At 48.3% G+C, this 20,932-nt stretch overlaps 2 protein-coding genes across 5 annotated transcripts; one reads left to right on the forward strand and one right to left on the reverse strand.

Annotated features, from left to right (window-relative positions):
* Positions 1 to 64: 64 nt before the first annotated feature.
* Positions 65 to 13,959, reverse strand: LOC125331338 (cullin-associated NEDD8-dissociated protein 1-like). 2 transcript variants are annotated; one of them, XM_048315169.1, is made up of 15 exons: positions 13,794 to 13,959; positions 11,529 to 11,672; positions 10,135 to 10,289; positions 9,599 to 9,722; positions 8,702 to 8,958; positions 7,995 to 8,100; positions 6,773 to 6,918; positions 6,318 to 6,610; positions 5,774 to 5,915; positions 3,690 to 5,195; positions 3,224 to 3,319; positions 2,360 to 2,529; positions 2,087 to 2,251; positions 1,644 to 1,751; positions 65 to 1,438 (listed from the first exon to the last, which is right to left on the reverse strand). In XM_048315169.1, exons 1-15 carry the CDS (start codon positions 13,859 to 13,861, stop codon positions 1,211 to 1,213), a joined length of 3,708 nt encoding a protein of 1,235 aa, XP_048171126.1. In that variant the 5' UTR covers positions 13,862 to 13,959; the 3' UTR covers positions 65 to 1,210. The 2 variants fall into 2 exon arrangements, with proteins under 2 accessions (XP_048171126.1, XP_048171127.1); XM_048315170.1 differs by lacking the exon at positions 13,794 to 13,959 and adding an exon at positions 10,804 to 10,874 and having other exon boundaries at positions 11,529 to 11,616.
* On the forward strand, positions 13,637 to 20,801 carry SEC13 (SEC13 homolog, nuclear pore and COPII coat complex component). 3 transcript variants are annotated; one of them, XM_048315177.1, is made up of 9 exons: positions 13,637 to 13,843; positions 14,504 to 14,548; positions 15,534 to 15,649; positions 16,085 to 16,236; positions 16,966 to 17,099; positions 17,895 to 18,028; positions 18,517 to 18,637; positions 19,430 to 19,576; positions 19,946 to 20,801. In XM_048315177.1, the coding sequence occupies exons 1-9, from the start codon at positions 13,841 to 13,843 to the stop codon at positions 20,054 to 20,056; spliced, it is 963 nt and encodes a 320-aa protein (XP_048171134.1). In that variant the 5' UTR covers positions 13,637 to 13,840; the 3' UTR covers positions 20,057 to 20,801. The 3 variants fall into 3 exon arrangements, with proteins under 3 accessions (XP_048171134.1, XP_048171132.1, XP_048171133.1); XM_048315175.1 differs by lacking the exon at positions 13,637 to 13,843 and adding an exon at positions 13,857 to 14,039; XM_048315176.1 differs by lacking the exon at positions 13,637 to 13,843 and adding an exon at positions 14,133 to 14,230.
* Positions 20,802 to 20,932: the final 131 nt, after the last annotated feature.

A 20,932-nucleotide genomic window follows, 5' to 3' on the forward strand; every position in this document is an offset into this window, starting at 1 on the left:
CCTGGCTCTGCTGGTGGGGCACTCAAGGAGCAGTGTCATGGTGATGGCCAGTGAACTCAGGGCATGCAGCTTCACAAGTATATTTTATTTTCTATACCACCCGGACAACAGACGTCCTTTCACACAGCACTATAAATACTATTCACATCAACCACTCTGTCAGAAGAGAAAGCACAGAGCAGTTCATGGCTAGAGCAATGTGTCATGATGGCCTCATCTTCTAGTTGGTTGTTAGAACCTTTGTCTCTTAAGGCATTTTCTCCTGCACAAAGGAGGATTTGAGCACAGCAGCTACTATGGACTGTGTGCTTGCACCCCTGGCTCCTGCCTGCCACCTCTGAGCTGTGTGACACACTGACCATCAGTGTTCCTGCAGATGCCTGCTGCTGATCTGTGACAGGACCAGTAGACCCTTGTGGCTGGTGACACCAACACTGAGGTGCTCCAAGGGGAGAGAAGCCAGTGTTAGTGCAAAGTGAAGCTTAAAGCAGGGTTTGTCACTGAAACAGTCACTAATTATCCCTTGGGGAAGATGGTTGAGGTATTTTGCAGTCAAAACCATAAATATGGAAGCCAAGCAACAAAGCTTTGTTATTTCCCAAATGCCAAACTGTGAAGCTACAGGAGGAGGGTGGGGGTGTCAAGTAACCCCCCTGCCCCGTGCAGCCTCTGCAGCTTGGCAGGTGCAGGTCTCCTTTCCCAAAAGGCCTGTGGGATGAACCCATTAATAAAGACATGGCTTCCAGTTTTTAGCCATGTTATTTAGTGAAAACACTATTAATACATTCTTGGGCAATTTAAGGTAGAAAGTGCATGTGCAGTGATTAAAAAACCTTGGTACTGCAGTAAGGACTATTTGAGGAAGTAGTTTCCATTGCTCATGGGACCACAACTTCGATTGCTTTGTGCACCCCTTTAAACTTACTAAAAAGTGGGAATATTCATCTTCCAGCCCCTCACCTACATGAGGCTGTATTCCCCTGATCTCAGGTCTTGTTCCAGTTCTGTGAGGTGTCTGATGCGAGTGCAGCTGGATCAAGCCAGCCACGTCCAGCTGTCACATTTCACACACCATCCCCAGTTTCTCCTGTGGTTGCCCAGGGACTTGGACTTGGCTGTGGCAGGAGAGCAGCTCAATTTGTTTCTCCCTGCCCAGCTGGTGTCTGGCTGGGGCATCCCAAGGGCAGGAGGGTGGTGGGGAAAAAACATCTTAGCTCATGTCCATTGACTCCGAGGTGGGGAGGGAAGCAGAATCTTTCTGAATGCTCTCAAAAAGTGATGCCATTTCAGGACTGGATCTGATCTGGGATGAAAACTCTGCCATTGCTGGGCTTTTCTCCACCTCAGGGATGGTCAGGAGAGCAGCTACTGCGCGCATGGCCGAGCGCTTCAGCTCATCCTGCTTCTCAAACTCCTGCTTCACTGAACCAGCTTTCACCTGCAAATCCAAAGCCCCGTTTTCAGTTGGCATTTAGAAAAGCCCATACAGGCACAGAACCAACACAACAGCAAAGGCCAGCAGAATACTTTTCAGCCGGGAAGTGAGGGAAGCAGGTGGCTCAGCAGCACTGAGGGAGAAGGCCAGCAGCAGAGGCAGCTTTGGGCAGGACCCACCCCAGGCCCTTGCACGATCCTGCTCTTACCTTTGTGGAGCAGGTTGCCCGGAGGGGCTCGATCAGCCGCTCGAGCCGCTGCAGCACAGCGTTGGGGCAGAGTACCGAGAGCCGTGCCACCATGATGAACGTCAGCATCTGGGCAGGAGGGGAGGTAAACTGGTGTTGGTTCTCTGTGGCCCCGAGGCTCAGAGCTGGGCCCACTCTGCTGACAGGCCGAGCTGTACCCGCACCATGGGGAGTTCCTCTGCACTTTTGCAAGGGGCTCTGGTAAGAGCTTTGGTGGTACTGGAAACACACCCCTGGCAGCCAGTGGGCTGGAGCTGCAGCTGGCCCAGGTGTGCACCGTGCTGCAGGTGTCTGCAAAGGGCTGACAGCCCTGGGGACACTGCACCGCCTGGCCTGGAGCTGTGGGGATACACAGCCTGATTGCCGCCCAGAGAAAATTACATCAGTTAGGGCACAGCGCCTACCCGAATGTCGTAGTGATCCTTCAGCCCATCCTCCACATGGTTCAGGTAGTCATAGATGTCCAGCCGATCCAGGCAGCTTTCCAGCAGGGTGTACATGCACTCGAAAGCGGCTTTCCTCACATCAAGGCCATCATCCACTGTGTGCTTGAATGGCCCCATCTCCACCTGAACCAAGACAAACAGTACAGCTGTCACCAAAGAGCAGACAGAGCAACAGTTCCATCTCAGCTTCACAGGCCGCTGTGAGTGTGGCACACAGCTGAGCCCAGTTACCTCCCGGATGAGCTCCCTTCGGACTTTCGTTTCATTGTACAGGCTGGGTAGCACTGTATTCAGTAAATCCCGGATTAAAGAAGGCTTGTTGTGAGCAGCAGAATTAAACAGGGCTAAAGCCACACGGCGAACGTTGAGGTCTGGATCTTGCAGGGTTTGTAAGAAGTCACCTGTGGGATAAGAAAACATCAGTCAGTCCTGCAGCCAACAGGCTGCAATGGTTTTGCAGCATTTTAAAAGTATATTGAGGTGTATTTCAAGGAGGCTGGTTATGAAAGCATTTATGGTAAAATAACTAGTGGCATGGTCTGTCAGAGCCATTTGAGATGCTTTCTCTCCCTCCATTTGGGATACAGTAAAGAAACACAACTATCCTGCATTTGGGCATAAAAACAAATGGTGTGACTCTAGCTACCTCACCCTAAACTCAAATCAGAAGCTTTGTTATTCAAGGAAGTTGTGGGGGATTTTTCTTGCTCAGATCCCATCTGATCAAACATCTCTGAAACAGAAGGCCCAGTTCTATAGAGCAGATCCATGTGTGGGCTCCCTGGACATCACACACTTCTCATGCAGGTTATATTTTTTGAAGATCCTTTTTGTGGGGTGCTGGAATTCTGAGTTTAAATGCAGAAGGAACTTAAGCATTCTAAAAAACAATGTAACATGCCCAGGAGCGAGGCATCAGTGCATTTAGCAAGGGACTCACAGTACAGTGTTGCTCTTTAATCCCAAAAGCTGAGAAACATGGATAAAAACTAACTGGACTAGATTAGGTTCATACAGGACTGGAAAATCGTTGAGCAGCTAACAACACTCAACCTCTCATGCTCCCAGCTCACACCACTGCCCATACCAGCCTACCTATGCAGCCTTTCAGGAGAGTGTCGATGGGCTGAGGCTGGTCTGTAATCGTGAACTTGATGGCAGTAACCACAGTGCTCCGGGCATGTGGGGAGCCTGCAGTGAAGAGGGGAAGAAAAACAGTGAAAAATCAAGAGAGAAAATCACTGCTGTAACTCTCTAATACATATTCTGCCCTTAGTTCTGTTACACATGTTATAGAAATATGGGAGTAGAGGATTCTTCTTATCAACTCTGTGTTTGAATCTGCTCCTGCACAATCTCCTTGTGTAGTCCCTGTTCCCAGCATCCTCCTGCTCTTGTGCAGACCAGTGCTCCTCTGATCCCCCTTGCAGAGAGATCCATCTTGTTACCCGCTCTCCTCTCAACTGGCTTTGCTCCCTTGTTGTACCCACAAGCGCTTTACAAGATGAATTTCCATCAAAAGGCAGCTTTTCCCCGCTCTGGCCATTGCCCTACCCATTACCTGCTGACAGCTGTTTCCTCAGCCGGGGCAGCAGCTCAGCAGGGTTCACCAAAGTCAGCTTCCCCAGGCATTCCGCCACCACGTTGCGCGTCCCCTCCTCTGTGCACTCAGAGTGCTTGAAGAGCAGAGCCCAGATATCCTCCACGTAAGGCGTGAGGCTGTCGGCTGGGGAGGAGCTGATGACTTCCTTCAGGGAGTGCAGCAGCAGGTACTGTCGCTTGGGCTGGCTTCCGATCTCCTTCAGCATGAAGGGCAGATACTCCTGCAGATTCCCAACGCTGATGTTCCCCAGCGCGTAGGAGGCAGCAGATTTCACCTCTTCGCTGGGGGAAGCGAACGCTTCCAGGATGACGGTTCTGAGCTCCCTCTGAGCACTAAGGTTTGTGGTGCGGCCCACCTCTGCCAGGAAGAGGAAAGCCAGCACTTGAACAGCAGGGCTGGACTTGGGACTTCTCACATCCTGGACAAACTGGTTCACTGTTGCAGGGGCTTCCTTTGGGCAGGCTGAGGACAGGGCTGCCACGCACTTTGCGACAGAGTGATACGCCTGTTTGTGCAACGTCAGCGAGGCCCCGGCTGAACCCGAGGAGTAAATGGGTGCCGTCAGCTGCTTCATCAGCTCTGGGTAACCCATGGCAGCCATCTTTGTGAGGACCAGTGCCTGGAAGAAGTCAATGATGGCATTCAGAGCCCCTCCTTGAAGCAAAGGTGAGTGGACAAGCTGAAAGATTTCAGCAAGGACGGAGCCGCTGATCTTGCAGAGGCAGGATGGATAAACCTTGGCCAAAGTCACAAGGAACATGATGGTCACCTGGGACACGTGCATGTCATTCTCGGTAATTAAGACAGGGAGCTCTGTTAGCACAGCCTCAATCATGGCAGGCTTGAGGCTGTCGCTGTAGTTCCTCACCAGGATGTCCAGAGCATTCAGAGTGCTCAGTTTCAAGGCACGTTGATTCTTTCTCAAGAAGGAAGCTAAAATGGGGAGACCTTCCCCTAGGATGGGTCTCAAATCTATTTTAAGTGGAGAACTAGCAATTAAGGTTAACGCTTTAACTGTTGTTAGTCTGGTGATTTCATTTTTGAGCCTTTCCAGAAATATCTTCAAGGTTGGCTGGAGGTCAGTGCTTAAATGGTCTCCCAAGTTGTAAATTATTTGTCCCATGCAGGAGATGGCACGTTCCTTCACCTCCTGGTCGATGTCAGCTGCCTCCAGCCGCTTCAGAGTACCAGGGAAAAGGTCCTTCACATAGGGCTTGGCATCAAAGGTGTAAGGTTTGTCCAAAGGCCTGATAACTTTCACAAGCTGCTGAGTCACCAGCAAAGCTTCTGATGTGATCTTATAAAAGGTGTCTCCAATACAGGTTACAATAGAAGGCAGCAGGGTTTTGACATGAGGGTGAAATACCTCTGGCTGGTGGTTGCAGAGAAGGACGTGGAGGAAGGACAGTGTGTCGATCCGCATGTTGGAGGAGCTGGATTTATCTGCCAAGGAGAAAACAATACCTGTGCAGAAGAAAATATGATGATGTCATATTTTTCCTAAAGAAGGAGGTTCATAGATCTAGCCGGGGACAATCACAGGAGACTTTTCTCATATTCACTGTACAGTCACACCAAAAGCAAAGGCGGGACCTGAGCCTTCCAGCAGTGGGATGCTTCGTAAGCCCACAGGCCAGAGAGCTCAGAGGAAAATGTGGTGGTGCAAATTAAAGAATCAGTCAATATAAAGATTTTTTTTAAATGCTACTGCATTTTGCCAAAGGAAATGGCATTTGTATTTCTGCTCTCAGTGTGATAACAGCTTATTTCAGAGGAGGCTGGAATAGGCCCTCCCAAAAGCATCTTGTCAGGGGACTGTGGAAATGAACATGACATTCTTATCCTGGCTTTCAGTGCGGAGGCCAGAAATAATGTGGGAGCTGTTCAGCACATCAGCACAGAGCACAGCTTCATGTGTATGTCCTAATGCTGAGCAGAATAATTCACAGGAGTAAAACTGGAACACGCAGGCAAGGAGCACATATGTTCAGAATGGATTTTGCCAACCCTGCTCCTTCACCCCAGACCATGGACAGGCTTACCAGGTATAAGTGCAGGTATATGATCTGCCAGGCAGCCAGGAAGAACACTGGCCAGTTCTGTCAGGAGGCTGAAACAACCCTGTCTTGATTTGATGCTCTTTTCTTTGAGCTGCTTGTGCAAGGCCTTGATGATGTTGGGAACCTGCAGTTTGGAGAAGCAAATAAGAAGGGGATACCTCAGTCATCTCAGCTGCTCGCAGAGGCTCACTCTGGTACACTTCTACCACAGTTTATTCAACAAGTTTCCCGAGCAACAGCTGCAGTAAGGCACCAGCCAGACACCTCACCCAGAAGCCACCCAGCCTCAGCCTGCACACACGTGCCAGTGGCTAGTGGAAGGGCAGTGCCAGCTGTACCCCAATGCTCCTGTGCTGTGCCAACACTCTTACCCCGGGAATGGCAGGAGACAGACAGTAAACAGCCAGCCCTCTGGATCTGGTGCCCTCTAGATCCCTGCCCCAGGGCTCCTTCAGCTAGCCACATTCTCAAGGCACCTACTTCTCACTGCTTTGTGACTTAACCCAGCCGCCACCTGCTCACACACCTGGTTCTGAAGCATCGTCAGGGGAACATCATCCTTGCCAGAGGCATCGGAAGAGTGCAGCCAGCTCTGGGTGGGCAGTGTTTGCTTCAGCAAGGAGATGTAAGCATTGAAGATATCAGCTTTGACATTCTCCTCCCTCTCTTTGAACCTGCTTATCAAGGCTGGGGAGAGAGTTCTGTAGAAGTCCTGCAGGAGATCGTGCCTGCTGCTGACAATGGCCTCCAGGCACTTGGCCGCAGCCCTGCGGACCTTCCAGCTGATGTCGTCATCGTCGCTGTACTCATCGTCGCTTTCTAGAAACAACACAAGGGAAAACAAGGTGCAGCATTATGAGAAAACTGGAGCTAAAGGATCACTTGATCCTCAGAGCTGCCCTCTCCAGGAGGAGAAAGCAGGAAGGGGAGAAATGTTAACCCCGTGTTCTGCTGAGCACAGCCATCCTCACAAGCAGGCACCTTGCTCTTCATCCTCCCCATTTTCAGTTTCCATCATCTCTTCCTCTTCCTCCTCATTATCATAGTTGTAGTTTGGGTCAAAGGTAATGTACTTCAAACATAGTGCCATCACACTCGAGATGTGAGGATCCATTTCCTTTGGGCACCTATAACAAATGAAAATTTTAAGAGGTAATCAGAGACTAAGCTGTTTTAAATATCCAAGTAATATTAATCTCAAAAGGATCCCAAAGGGCTTCACAGACCATGTGAAGATTTTGATAAGATGAATTAAACCAAAGATGCTCCTTCCTGCTGTGCATAAAGCAAGGCCACGTTCCCCTATGGGAGGATGCAGTAATTTTTATAAGGACAAATAAATAAATCAATTGCCTTCACCCTGTTGGGAGGAATGAGTTAAAACCAGATTTGGAGAGGAGGAGGGAATAGTTTTGCTCAAAGTGACCTTGCAGCTGGGAATGCTAAAGATGTCAGTGTGGGAAAACACCACTTGTTATACCTAATGCTGTTCATCCTCTGCATGTTTTCAGAAGTACAATTCCTGTGGAGAGGTAACACACTCTCACAAACATGCACGAAGCATTTTGTTAGAGTGAGGCAGGCAGTGAGCCCCCTTGCCCTTCTCTGAGTTACGATGAACTAAGCCAAACAGAGCCTGTGTCCCCACGTGTCTCCATCGCCCGGCGTTATTAGCAAGGTAATGAAATAAACCTACTGCTGGCATTTCAGCTGTGGTTTGATGGTTGCCCTTGGTTACCTGTGTGTGTCAGTTCACACATACACACCCTGACTGAATCCTCCCTTCCTGAGAGAACACCTCAGCAGCTCTGCAGGGCTCCTTTTCCAAGCAGTAAATATTTGACCAAACAACAGGAGAGCTGCAGCTCAGCAGCTCTTCTGCCCAACCCCCTTGCCTGCCTCCAGCTCCCTCCATGCACCAGGAGTGAGGCAGTTCCCTCTGGCTATGGAACATTCCACGGACAAGGAAAACTCCCACTCCTGAAAAACCAATATAGAAGGACAGCCTCACATGCTGAGGTAAAGCAGCTCCTAATTCCCGTCCAACCCTGCATGTGCAGAAGAGCTTTCATATGTGAACTGCCTTCCCAACAGGAATGCATGCAGGAAGGCCCTCCTTCGAGGATGCCAAACGTATGGATATTTACACCAGGAGGACACAGATGCACTGGATGGTGCAGAGGCATTCCCCAAGGGGACACACCTTCTCACAAAGGACTCGAAGGCCTGGAAACAGTACTCCCGCAGCTCATCATCATCCACATTACTGTACTGAACAATCAGAGGAATTATCTTCTCCAGGTGTTCTCCTGGGAAAGACAAAGCAAGCAGCAGTGAAAAACCATCCTAGCCTTCACTCACCTGGGTAGCTGACAGCTCAGCCCCCTGGCACTTCCTTCCTGTGCCTGCCTGGTAGAGCATTCCTGCCCCGACCTCATGGGCAAGGAGCCAGCAGCCCACCAAAACCAGCTGTGCTGGTTTTCAGCAGCCAATCCCTGCTCCCTGTTTGCAGCCCCTCGTTGGCATTTCAGTCACAGGAAGAGCTCTGATTAGAGATCTCTCAGGATCTGATCTCAACTCTGGCAGGTCTTTAAGACAAGTAATACAATATGCTGCCATGCACTTCTCCTGTCCTTTAAAAGGGGGTGAATCCACTGACCTAGATCATAGAGGTGTTAACTCAAACCAGGGAAGTGCTGCAAGATCTTGAGGAGAAGTCACCAGCAAAGGGCAGCCAGAGAGATACTCTGGTGTTTCCTCCCTTCCAAGTGGAGATCAGAGAACCAGGCCAGAACCACAGAGGGGATCACAAGCACAAGTCACTAATACATTAACAACAGTGACCACTAAGAGGAGCTGCTCTAAAATGCATGTACATTTCCCAGCATCATTTCAAGCTACTCATTCTACCTATGCGGTGCCCAGCCTGCCTGCTGATGCCAGCCACACACTGAATGTACGTCCTGGTGGTCGACGTAGACTCGTTCCTCTTCAGCTCCGCCAGCAGATGCTCTGTAAGCTCTGAGAAGATGTTTCCACTGCAGGTCAAGACCAGGTGCCCCAAGGCAACGATGGCCCGTTTACGTACTGCCAGCCTGGGGCTCGTCAGCTGGGGCAGCAGGCAGGTCAGGATGGAGGAGTGGAACGAGTAGAGTGTTCCTCCCAACCTGCAGTGAACAGAACAAGGCAGAAGGTGAAAGCCAAAAGCTCAGAAAAAAGCCCTCTTGGCAGCAACAAATCTAAAAATCCTTCAGCTATGGAGACTTCATGTGCATTATGGGGAGGGGGAGGAGAAGGGTGGGTTTGTCATTTTGGTCTGAACACTGACTTGGTCTGTAAAACACAGGGAGAAGTTATTTGTCTCCATCATGGAGGAGTTTTTGACTGTGTCCTTCTGGATGACCCAAGGGTGTGCTAATAATTTCTTGCATGCAGATGACATATCACACTGTCACTCTGACTTATGCAACAAGAGGCAGCCAGGAAAAGAAAAAAAGTATATGTGATGGGCTCATAGGCTAAAAAAAACCTCCCTGCTTTGCCCTCACCCTTCCATGTTTGTGTGAGCTAAGCTTCTGTGGGATCCATCACCAGAGGCATGGCCATTCCCAAGCACAGAAAGGCTTGACATGTTATCTCTCATCCCTGCTGGGGACCTGCTCTACTCAGATATTCCCTAGGAGCAGCCAACCAAATCCTGTGTTTTTAAGTCCCAGTAATAGGATTAGGGAAGTAAAGAAATCAAAGGCAGACACATCCCTGCAGCCCCCTGCCATGTACAGCTGCCAGAAGGAAATCCTCTGGTACCTGCTCAGCATATCTGACAGGATGTCAAGAGCTTCCAGCTGCACGGACACATCCTCCTGCTTGCCAATGGCTCCTGTCAGCTGGGCTGTGATCTTTTTGCACACATTTGCTGTCATGGTAGAACCTGCAAGAGAGATATTTTTCCCTGCTGTCAGTTAACAAGGAGTCTTTTTGCTGCTAGGAACCATTCTTTCCCTTTTTGAAAAAAGAAATCACCACTGGGAGATCTAATCAGGACAGATTCATGAGATGGCTGCAGAGGAAAATCCTATTGCTGGGAGCCTCAGGCATCCCCTGAAAAGCTGATGCACTTTTGGGATACACAGTTCAAAATATAGCTCAAGTTTTCATTTCATTCCATCTTTCATCACACTGGTATCTCAGCTCTACCGTTTCTCCTCCTGATTTCACTAATTGTCCTCTGGCAGGTGAGTAAAGAATTGGTAACTTTTAGGCTCTGAACTCTGCATTTTCCCCCATTTGCCAAAGGCTGGGACTCCCTGTTCCTCAGTGACAAATGGGGACAGACAGTGTACCTGTGGAGGCTGGTGGCAGCTCAGAAATAACTGTTTTGAGGCCGATGCTGGAGATATCTCGCAGCTGCTCCTTGTCTGACAGCATGTTCGTACAGAGCGTATCCACGATGGTCTCCACCTGGTACTCCTTCACTTTGCCAACCAGTGGGCCCAGGCTGTGGGAGGAGAAGCCAGTCAGGATAAAGGGCCTAATCCAACTGCCCAATCCAACTTCAAACCATCACATTGCTCCTTCTTAGAGATCCTGGCCACCTATCTGGGAAAGGCTGACATTCCGCTCTAAGCACCTCCTTAAGCACATAAAGGAAATACTCCTGGTTCCATTTTGAGGCCTCCTCATTATCACACTCTGGATGGATGAGAGATTGCAGTAAGTATGGAGTTACTGCAGATACAACCAGAGATAAACAGGCAAAGAAGTTAAGAAGTTGGTCCTCTGCTCAGTGCCCAACTGTTTTGCTTTAAAACCCAGAATAAACCAACCCAAAGCAGGCAAAGACAGGAGCAGGGCCAAAAAAAGTCAGGACAGTGGGAATCAAAAAGAAAGGGCCAAAGATAATGGGGAAAGAACAGGGATAGAAGCAGCATGTGGTTGAAAAGAAGGGAATATGAACAGGATCCACAGCAGGAAAAAATAGAGGAACCCAAAGTTGTCTTTAAATGGCCCACCTTTCTGGAGCCCTGGGGTGAACTGAGCCATTCAATGGCATTTCTAGACTGAACACTCCCACTTAGCCATGCTGAGGAAAGAGATGGGAAAGAACATGTCAGCAGCAGGATCCCTTTATCAGAGGATTCACGAATAGAGGAACTTTCTGCTTTTGTTCATTTGGATTAAAAAAATATGGGAATGGTCAAAGACAAAGCAACAGCACAGGCTGCACTCAGAACCAAGGCAGGGAAAAATCCAAGTGCATTATAAAGTTCAATGAAAACGCCCTTGAAGAAAAGGATTTGGACCTGAAATTAAAACACCATAAGGTCTGTACATGTTTAGTACCACTGCTGTCAAAGACAGAACCATGGAGAAATTCAGCACTGGATTTCAAAGCCTGAGAGAGGCCAAGAGCTCGATGACCAAAATTTTAAATTGTGCTTCTCCCTGAAGAAATAAAATCTTAGGGATGTGCTTTCCATGTGGTAAGCATGTTTGTAACAGCAACACTGAAGTACTTCCAAAATCATCTCTTGCTGCTACAAAGGTATCTGTGTGCTCACCCCTTGTGAGCGCCTACAAAGAAAAAAAGTGCAGTGCCTGGCAAGAGAGGGCAAACTCCCTTGCAGAGGAAGTTTGAGGGAAGTGTCAAGGGCCAGGCTCCACTCTCACACACTCTGCAGTCTGTGATGGCTTTACTAGTGCCAGGGAACATGGCTATTACTGTCCAGGCTCTTACCATTTGACAGCAAGGTTCTGTACTTCCCCATTTTTGTCCTCCAGCAATTTCAAAAGCATTTTCACAACTTTTTTCTCACTGTCTTCATCTAGCTTTATTGAATCTTTCTGCAGTTCCATCATCAGGTCATTGGTGGCCATAAACCTGAAAGGACACAGGGTAAAAAGTGGATTGGCTGATGTACAGACACAAATGCATCACCTTTGCATCACCTGGGACAGAACTTGGCAATTGGTGCTTGTATGAAAACACACTACCGAAAAGTAACGTACAACACTGTCCTGAAGAAAAAGGAAAATCACTACTGTCTTACAAGTAGATAACTACCTAACAGGGGTCAGGTAAACAAAAACCCTAAAAGTGGCACTTAGCATGTGTATTTTTTCTCAGCGACTAAATGAAGATGGTTAACCATACCAGAAAAAAATAATGATGAGTTTTTTCACCAATTGCCTGGCCTAGGAAAAGCAGTCTGGGGTCTAAGGATGCACCTAGCTCTGTTCTTTCTGGCTAACCTAGCACTGATAGTATGACTCCACACGTGGACAAGACCTATCACTTTCAAAAATGAAAAATAAAGTCATGACTCCATGCAAACTACACCTCAGAAGTGCACTAGGCTTTATTTAGATTGCCGTGAGAAAAAAAAAATCAAATATTTATGACTCCAGATTAGAAAGAAAAACAAAGACCCAACTGACAGTCAGTTTTCTAACAGGGACAAAATGGATATTGAGAAATTCTGGAATCTGTTTTCCTGGGAGCAGGAAGTGCAAAAGGTGCTGGTATAGGAGTCTGAGGTTCTAAGAAACCTCAATGTGGCTATCGTGTATTAGCTGCTTTCTAATGTTAGCCCTGCACAGAATGGATGTCTAACAGGAACCACAAAGTCCTTCTCTCTTGTTACCAAATGACAGCTCCTTTTTAAATTAGGCTCTGATGTCACTCATTCAGCACATAAGATCTCTCATGTACAGGTCATCGTTCAATCTGCAAGCCCATTCCTGAGCAGCAATGAGGTACATCTGGAACGAGGGACTGCTGTGGTGTTCCATAGCCAGCCCGAAATCCAGAGTGAGAAAACAGCAGTAATGTGCCCTAAGATGTTAACGTGCAATCTATTTCTGATTCTACAAGAGCTCTTCAGCTGCACTCTGCAGTTCAATGTCTGTGTTGAACCAGCATGACCAATTATGGCCACAGGCTGAACAGAGCCTTCTGCGGCAACACATCCAGCTTTGGATTTGCTGCCTGCTGCCATCCTGCCCCAGGACCTTGGGATCTCACAAACAGATCCATCTGTGAGGGGGGAGCAAGAGAAACTTGGTCCTTTAACTGGTCACGTTTGGCCATGTGCTGGGAGGAAATGGCCCTGCAATATCTCTGTGACATGACATGTGTTGGGCACATCTAGTTTGGAGTGTTAACTGTAAATTCTTTGAACAAACTGTTTGTACAACTACTCCATCACTGACTTCTTTATAAAATACCCATTTTGACATCTGAGAACATCAGCAGCTTCTACAAAAATCAACCTACTTTTAAGCTATTACTAAACCCTCTCTTAGACCTCAAAATACCAAGTCTGGCCCAAACATTACCTTCCAGGTTGGTACTGAGAGAACAATATGCTCAGGAGTGAAACCTTTCATACATGTCAGTTTTAATTACTTTTTATAGACTGCCTTACACATCGAGCCACCTGCCTAACCCTAAAAGGACGCCAACTTTCTGCTGACATAAACAAAGAAATAAAAGCATCTCAGTCCTGTTAGAGAGGCACATTCCCCCACCACACAGAAAAAGTTCTCAAAGCAGCCTGAGCAGAGCCAGTATGTGCAGCATCCGTCACCCGGGGACATGGGACTCTACTCCCTTTTAATGCACTGACTATCTCACAAATTATCAAAACAAATTAGAAGCATTTCTGCTACGATGTTCTTCATTCACAAAAAAAATAACAACTTGAAGTCCAGCAGTCAAGACTCTTATTCCCGTTCCACTTTCATCAAGCAGCAATCTAGGCAAGGAGGGGGACACCGCTGGCTTCTCTACCTTCCCCCCTCAGCTAGGACACAGTCGGCTTGAAACCGTGTCAGTAGAACTGATCCAAATCTCAGGGCTCCTGCACACCCGCTCCTGGCGCGGAGGGACCCCCGGTGGGAAGGGGCCCCTCTCTGGGCAGCCCCCTCTTCCCAGGGCCCCGAGGCGCCCTTCGCGGGTGGCTGCCGCCCGCAGGGCCCGTCCCGTGCCGCAGTGCCACACCTGAAGTCCTTGTCGGTGGAGGTCATCTTCTCCAGCAGGCTGGAGATATGGTAGGAGACGCTGGCCATGGCGGAGCCCGGCTCTGCGGGGCCCGGGTCGCCGCCCGCTCCGTTCCGTGCCGGGCGGCCCCAAGGCGGCGGGAGGAGCCGGGCGAGACGGCTTTGGGGGCCGGGGCGGCGGCCCCTGCCGACGAAGGGTTCTGTCCGGGCCCAGCCGGTGCCTTTGCCCGTGCCCGGGGCCGGACAGGTCAGTCCCCGCTCCCGCCCCTCGCCCTCTCCCTGCCCAGCGAAGGCACTGGCCGCCCCCGGAACCCGGCACGAGCGGAACGTCGTCGCAAGCGGGCGGGGCGCGGCGGGACCGGTTGTGCGCGGGACCGCCGTGCCACGTCTGAGCGCGGGCAGAGGCTGGGCTGGGAGTAGCGCGGGGCCGCCGCCATGGTGAGGCGGGGGTGAACGGGGACCGCCCCGGGACCAGAGCCGGGGGGTCCGGAGCAGGAGGGAGCGGGGGCGGGGAACCGGCGGCGTCCCGGTGCAGGGCCCGAGCGCAGCCGGGTGCGGCCTCCCGTCGCGGCCCGGGCAGCCCGGGGCACGGCACAGGGGGCACCGGGCCCAGCCGCTGCCCCCAGCTGGGCGGCCGGAGATGGCCTGGGGCTCCAGGGGCCGCGGCCGCGCTTTGGTGCGCTGAGCTCGTTCTGTTCCTTCTCCCCGCAGGTCTCGGTCATTAACACCGTGGACACGTCCCACGAGGACATGATTGTAAGTGTGCCGGGGAGCTGCTCCGCCTGATCCGGTGGCTGCTGTAACAGAGCTGCTCTGGGGTTCTCTGTGAGCAGTGAGGGCGGCATGTAGGTGCCCGTGTAAGAGGACACTCGTGGGGCGTTGGATGCAGAATGCTGTCTGAAATCCTGATCTTGCCGTTTTATACTGGGTGGAGAGGAAAAGTTGGCTCGGAGGGAAGGGGAATTGATGTAAAATCTTAATTTTCATGTGCGGGCTTGTTTTTGCCCGTGTCTGTGAAGTAATAGATACATGTGTATATTTACTGGTACAGAACTTCAACTGATAGAACTGGTTTTCCTTTACATGGATCTTTCTGGGAGCAGATGTATTAGTGTGGGTAGGAAGAAAGGTTTCAAAGTAATTTGTAGAAGGAAGGAGCCCAGTTAGGTGAGCCTAGTTCTTCAGGAAGAATTTCTTCACAGAAAAGACTATCAAGCATTGGAAGGGGCTTCCTAGGGAGGTGGTGGAGTCACCATCCCTGAAGGTGTTCAGGAAATGACTGATGTGGTACTCAGTGCTCTGGTCTAGTGTCAAGTTATAATCGGTCAAAGGTTGGACTCAGTGACCTTGGAGGTCTTTTACAACCTTAAAGATTCTGTGGTTTGGTGATGATGAAGTTTCAAACATAATTTAGAGCAGTATTAATACACCCACTTTACATTTTAAGAAACAAAAACACATAACTGGTCACTGCTTTGTAGTCAGCAGCCTGAATTCTCTCTCATCAAAAATTCTCTGGGTTGCTGCTCAGTGAGAATTCCCTGGATTCCTTCTGTGTAACATTTACATAGTGATTGAAGAAGCAGCTAGGGAAACAAATTGCTTATGTGGCATGTCTGGATTGTTTGAATCCGTTCTTTTGACCCTGCCACGTAGGGCCTGGTGCGGCTGTGCTGCAGTGGAGTCAGTCACCAGGCCAAGCTGGCCATGCTGAGCGCAGCTCTCCCTGCTCTTCTTGCAGCACGATGCACAGATGGATTACTACGGCACGCGCCTGGCGACCTGCTCCTCGGACCGATCCGTGAAGATCTTCGACGTCCGGAATGGAGGGCAGATCCTCATTGCAGACCTGAGGGGGTGAGATGTCACAACAGGAGAGGTTAATCAGGGCAAACTCCTAATGCTTTGTCCTTTTGCCCTTGGGTAGCACAAAGTGCAGGTTGAACTCCAGGGTGAACTCCTCCAAGATTGTGCTGAACAACTTCCCAGAGCTGGGGCGGGGACAGAGCCCCAGTGGGAAACACAGTGGGGATTGGTCATTTGTTTAGTACATTACACCTGTGATTTTCAAGAAGTAAAATACACTAATACAAGAATAAACATTTGGAATTGTTTTCTATGACAGTGAGAGCCCTGTGTCAGGGCACTAATATTGCCATCTTAGCATTACCCATTCCTCATGTCAGGGTGCTAATCCCTCCTGGAACAGTGATTCACAACAGTGATGCTGTGAGGCAGCTGCAGCCGGAAGGGGTTTTTCTCGGCTTTTCCAAATGATGTTGTTTCTTGCAGGCACGAAGGTCCCGTGTGGCAGGTTGCCTGGGCTCATCCTATGTATGGGAATATCTTGGCTTCCTGTTCCTATGACAGGAAGGTTATTATCTGGAAGGAAGAAAATGGCACTTGGGAAAAGACCTATGAGTACACGGGACATGATTCCTCAGGTATGGAGGGTTGGAGTATAGAGCTGGGAATGGAGACTGGGGAGATGAGGGAATTTGGGTAAGGCTGGATTAAATCTGTTAGTGTTAAGGAAGAAAGCGTCTGTCAAACAGAAGAGGATAAAAACTGAAGAGAGTAAATCTGTTCAGCACTAACAGGACATTTCCCTAAGGTTGTATTGCTGGATAACCCTCTCTACTGATTCACACCACATTTCCATAGGTGTCGTTATACAAATAAGTCAGCTTTCAAATAAAGGTGGCAGGGAGCTGAATTATTGAGGAAAATACTCTCTGTTTCCAGTAAGAAAAACTACATTTATCATGCTGTATTTTGTTTTAAAATGGAAACTGTTGTGTTCAGATGATTTGCCCTTCCAATGCAGATCTGAAGTCTCCAGCTTTGCTGGGTTTCTGATCTGTACTTTAAATCCTCTGCCTGCCATTCACTTCTCGTTCTAATCAGTGATGGTCCTTGCTGTTGTCAAGAGTTTTTAACCTCATTAAGAGTGCTAGGTTGGTGTTCTCATTCTAATAAGGTGCCAAAAATAAAGGCAGTTCTCTGTCATTCAGTAAACAATGCTATTGGCTGGCTTTTGCTGAAATTTGACGCATTCTCAGCTTTCAAAGCCACTTGCTTTTGGTGACTATGCCGCTGATACCAGTCAGTGAATTGGTCAGTCAGTTTTAGGTAGTCCCTGTGTGTAATCTGGTCTGTCTTGCCCTTCCCAGTGAATTCTGTCTGCTGGGCACCACACGACTATGGACTGATCCTGGCCTGTGGGAGCTCTGATGGGGCCATTTCCTTGTTGAGCTACACGGGTGATGGGCAGTGGGAAGTCAAAAAGATCAGCAATGCACACACGGTGAGTCGGGTTCTTTGGAGCAGCCCAGAGTTCCCAGAGCGACAGGTAACACTGAGGTGATGCCTCAAAGAGTTGACTAGATAAATACTGAAAGGCAAAGAAATTATGTGAAATATCAGAACCAAGAATAGTTTAAGTTCATCCAGAGTAGGCAGGTATACTTCTTAGTCACTAAAATGAAATGGAAATAAGATGAAGTTCACTTAACAGCACTGGCAATGCCTGTCTCTTGTGCATTATTGTTAAACACAGTGCTGAAAGTTACCTAGTAAGAAGTGGCCTTGGTCCTAAGAATACCTGCACCAGCTGAATAAATAAGCTGGAGAAACTGCAGGACTCCTGTTTCTCCCAAAATTGTGGAGATTTTTGTTTAAGCAGAACGTAATAAGCTAATGGCAGTGGCCCCCAGTAGAAGGAAATTTGGCTTAGGACCAAAGGTTCCTTCTACTCCTGCATTCCTAAATACTAGCAACTGTGTGTGCCTTGTGTTTTTGCAGTTTCCGTCTCTGTCTCTCCTATTTACACATCCAAGATGAACTATTTTGTGTGCAAATACCCTTAGCTACCTCAGGCTTTCTGAGTAAGTACTTTAGTGAGACTAGGCTGCATCTGGATTTCTTATTCATCTGATATTCATCCAGCATTGTGCAAGACTTCAGTTTTTCTGAGATGGGCTTATTCTTCACTCCCAATAGAGAGTATGCTACGTGTTCTTCACCCCCTCAGCAGCCTTTATTTATTTATTTAGTTAATTAAAGTATGCAACTTTTAACAGTGATGTTTTTCATTAACTAGATTGGATGTAATGCAGTTAGCTGGGCTCCTGCTGTTGTACCAGGGAGCCTTATAGAACAACCTTCTGGTCAAAAGCCGAACTACATCAAACGATTTGCATCTGGTGGCTGTGACAACCTGGTCAAGATCTGGAAGTAAGTGCCCTGTTGCTAGATAAAACCTGACACTCTAGGCTTTGAGTGTCCCTGTTAGTATCTCAAGTAATATTTTCAGCATCCCTATTGTATAATTTTTGAATTACTGTTTTAGAGAAGTGTTTTAAAAATGGAAACTTAGTGGTGCACAATATCTCCCATGATTCTTGCAGTTTATGCCAGCCCTGTGTGATCTTGTCTCCAAGGGTGGCTTTCTAATGGTCTTTGGTTACCTCTGTCAACTTGGGCAATAGCAGACTTCTGACAGTAACTGAAGGTCAGAACCTCTTTGCCTGTGCTGCTTTGTGTCCCCTGGAAGGGATTTTGTCAGTTCAAGCCATAGAGATTTTTGGAGAAGTGGGGAACACTTGTACTTTGTATTGTCTGGATGAACAATACAAAGTCTGAAAGCTACAATCCAAGGCCTTCCTAGGCAGGGGATGAGAAATGCTGCCGCTACCCTCCTGACTATATAGTTGTGTTTTCAGGGAAGAAGACGGTCAGTGGAAAGAAGAGCAGAAGCTGGAGGCTCACAGTGACTGGGTGCGAGACGTGGCCTGGGCTCCATCCATAGGTTTGCCAACCAGCACCATTGCTAGCTGCTCACAGGTGAGCGTTCTTTGGAGCGACAGAGGCAGGCGCTTGGTGCGCTCACTTCCGTGTGCTTCCTTCCCCCTGTTTCTCTAGTAAAGGAATTGTAAGGATAGAGCTGCTCTAACAGGTCCTCTTGGCAATCCTTTGCTATATCTGGGTCTCTGCATAAGAGCCTTTGATTCCTGTTCCTCCCCAACTCAGAAGCCCAGTTGGAAGCATTTCTGGACAAATGTTTATGTGTGTGTGCTTCTGTACCAAAGATTGGCTTCTGTTTTGAAAATCATGAGCAGGATGGTCTTACTAGGAGGAAGACCTTCCAACTAATGTCGTATTTTAGTGTTTCAGGATCAAATTCACTGAACTTCCTTCTAAAAATACTGTCTGCTAATAACTGCCATTCTTAATCAGCTTTGATGTCCTCAGCTTTCGTATTGGCTGTTGTGTTCTTGCTGCTAATCTGTAAATGCTTTTTTTTTTTTTAAATATCAAGAAGACTCCTTAGTGAGCTCCTGCCATGTGACTGGAAAACAAAATCTCATTTTGGGGAAGTATTTCAGCTGATACATATGTATTTTGGGGGCTCTTCTCTGGTATTTGCAAGTTATTGTTGGTGGTTTTTTTCATCAGAGCTGTACTCCTGCCTTGCCTTTATACATAGCAAGGAAACAGCCCCCTTGCTATGCTGAGCACAAATCCATGCAGACACATCAAGGGGTGGTATCTGAGCTGTGATTTGGAAGTGTAGCTCCAAGGGCAAATCAGGGTTATGTTTCCTGTGCCCAGACAGCTTGGTCTCTGCTTTTGCAGGATGGCCGAGTGTTTATCTGGACGTGTGATGATGCCTCTGGAAACTCCTGGTCGCCAAAGCTGCTGCACAAGTTCAATGATGTTGTCTGGCATGTGAGCTGGTCCATCACTGCCAATATCCTTGCAGTGTCTGGAGGAGACAACAAAGTGAGTACTGCTGCCTTGGCTTTTGCTGCTGTGTGCCCTGTTTCCAGAGGAGCTGAAATGAGACAGGCTGTTGTCACTTGTTTAACACATGGCTGTCGTAGAATCTCCTTTGCTGCAGTGGGGACATTTTTTCTTCTGATTTATCAAGAGGGCAGGAAGACCCTAACCTTTGGAAAACTACGTGCACTGCATTCTGAGTCCTTACTGGAGGGCAGAAATGCAGGCTGAACTTGATTTTGTGGGGTACTGACAATTCACATACTCTGCTCGTATGAATGCAGGCTATCACCAAACCAGTGCTGTGGTAGCTACAAGAAAAGGGGAAACAGGATGTGTTTAAAGCTGAAAGCTGTTCCTCCTGTTTTTGAGGTGACACTGTGGAAGGAGTCGGTGGACGGACTGTGGGCGTGTATCAGCGACGTGAACAAGGGCCAAGGAGGGGTGTCTGCTGTGATAGAAGGGCAGCAGAATGAGCAGTGATGCACAGCGGAGTACTCCAGCTGCAACAAGTGATCATTGTCCCTAATTTGCAATGTGTCTTTAGCTGGATGAGAACTGATTTTATCTAAACTGGACATGAACATGGGAAACAATTATCCAATTTTATGAGCACTCTAAAACTATTACTGAGAGGCTACAATATGTTGATAATCAGCCTTAATTGACATTCCCTTAAAGTAAACAGTATAGCCAAGTACTGTTCTTGATACTACTCCTTGATACTGTAAGAATTATTCCCTGCTTTTCTGGTTCAGGAGTCAAATTTGATTGGATGCGCTGTGCTCAGAGTTCAAGCACTTGAACAGAACGGGGGAAGCTGTTAAAATGATGAGGTGTGAACTCTTATGCAAGGGGACAAATACTCTGTGCCCTCAAAGGCCAGAACTTTGCTTCAAGTGAGGGAAAGGGCTGGTGGAGTTCTCGGGTTAGCTGGTAGCGTGCTAGCTAGCCCTGCTGGTAACAGTGATGTTGTACTTGTGTCTTTCTGCAAATAATGTGCTTGGCCACGTGAAAGTCTCTTTGCTTTCTTGAAGATGAAAAGGAGTAGTGGAATGCATATGTCTTCTGCTTTACAGTAATTTCAAACTTGGTTATTTCACCAACATCAATAAATCAAACCATGGTTTGAAGGTTTATTTTTTTAGTCACACTTCTGTACTGTACCTCAGTTGTTTGGATTTTTTTTTGTTGAGATACCAACAGAATAAAGTCCTATTGGTTAAAACCTGGTGTGCTGTATTAAATAATCTTTTCACAGGGACCTGATCAAGGCAGTCTACAGTCTGTCTTCAGCCAAGCCACAGTCACGTCTTCCCATCCATGGAATCAGCTTTGCAAGAGCTTGGGTTTTTTGGT

Source organism: Corvus hawaiiensis, chromosome 11, assembly GCF_020740725.1.
Source record: "Corvus hawaiiensis isolate bCorHaw1 chromosome 11, bCorHaw1.pri.cur, whole genome shotgun sequence".
NCBI lineage: Eukaryota > Metazoa > Chordata > Aves > Passeriformes > Corvidae > Corvus > Corvus hawaiiensis.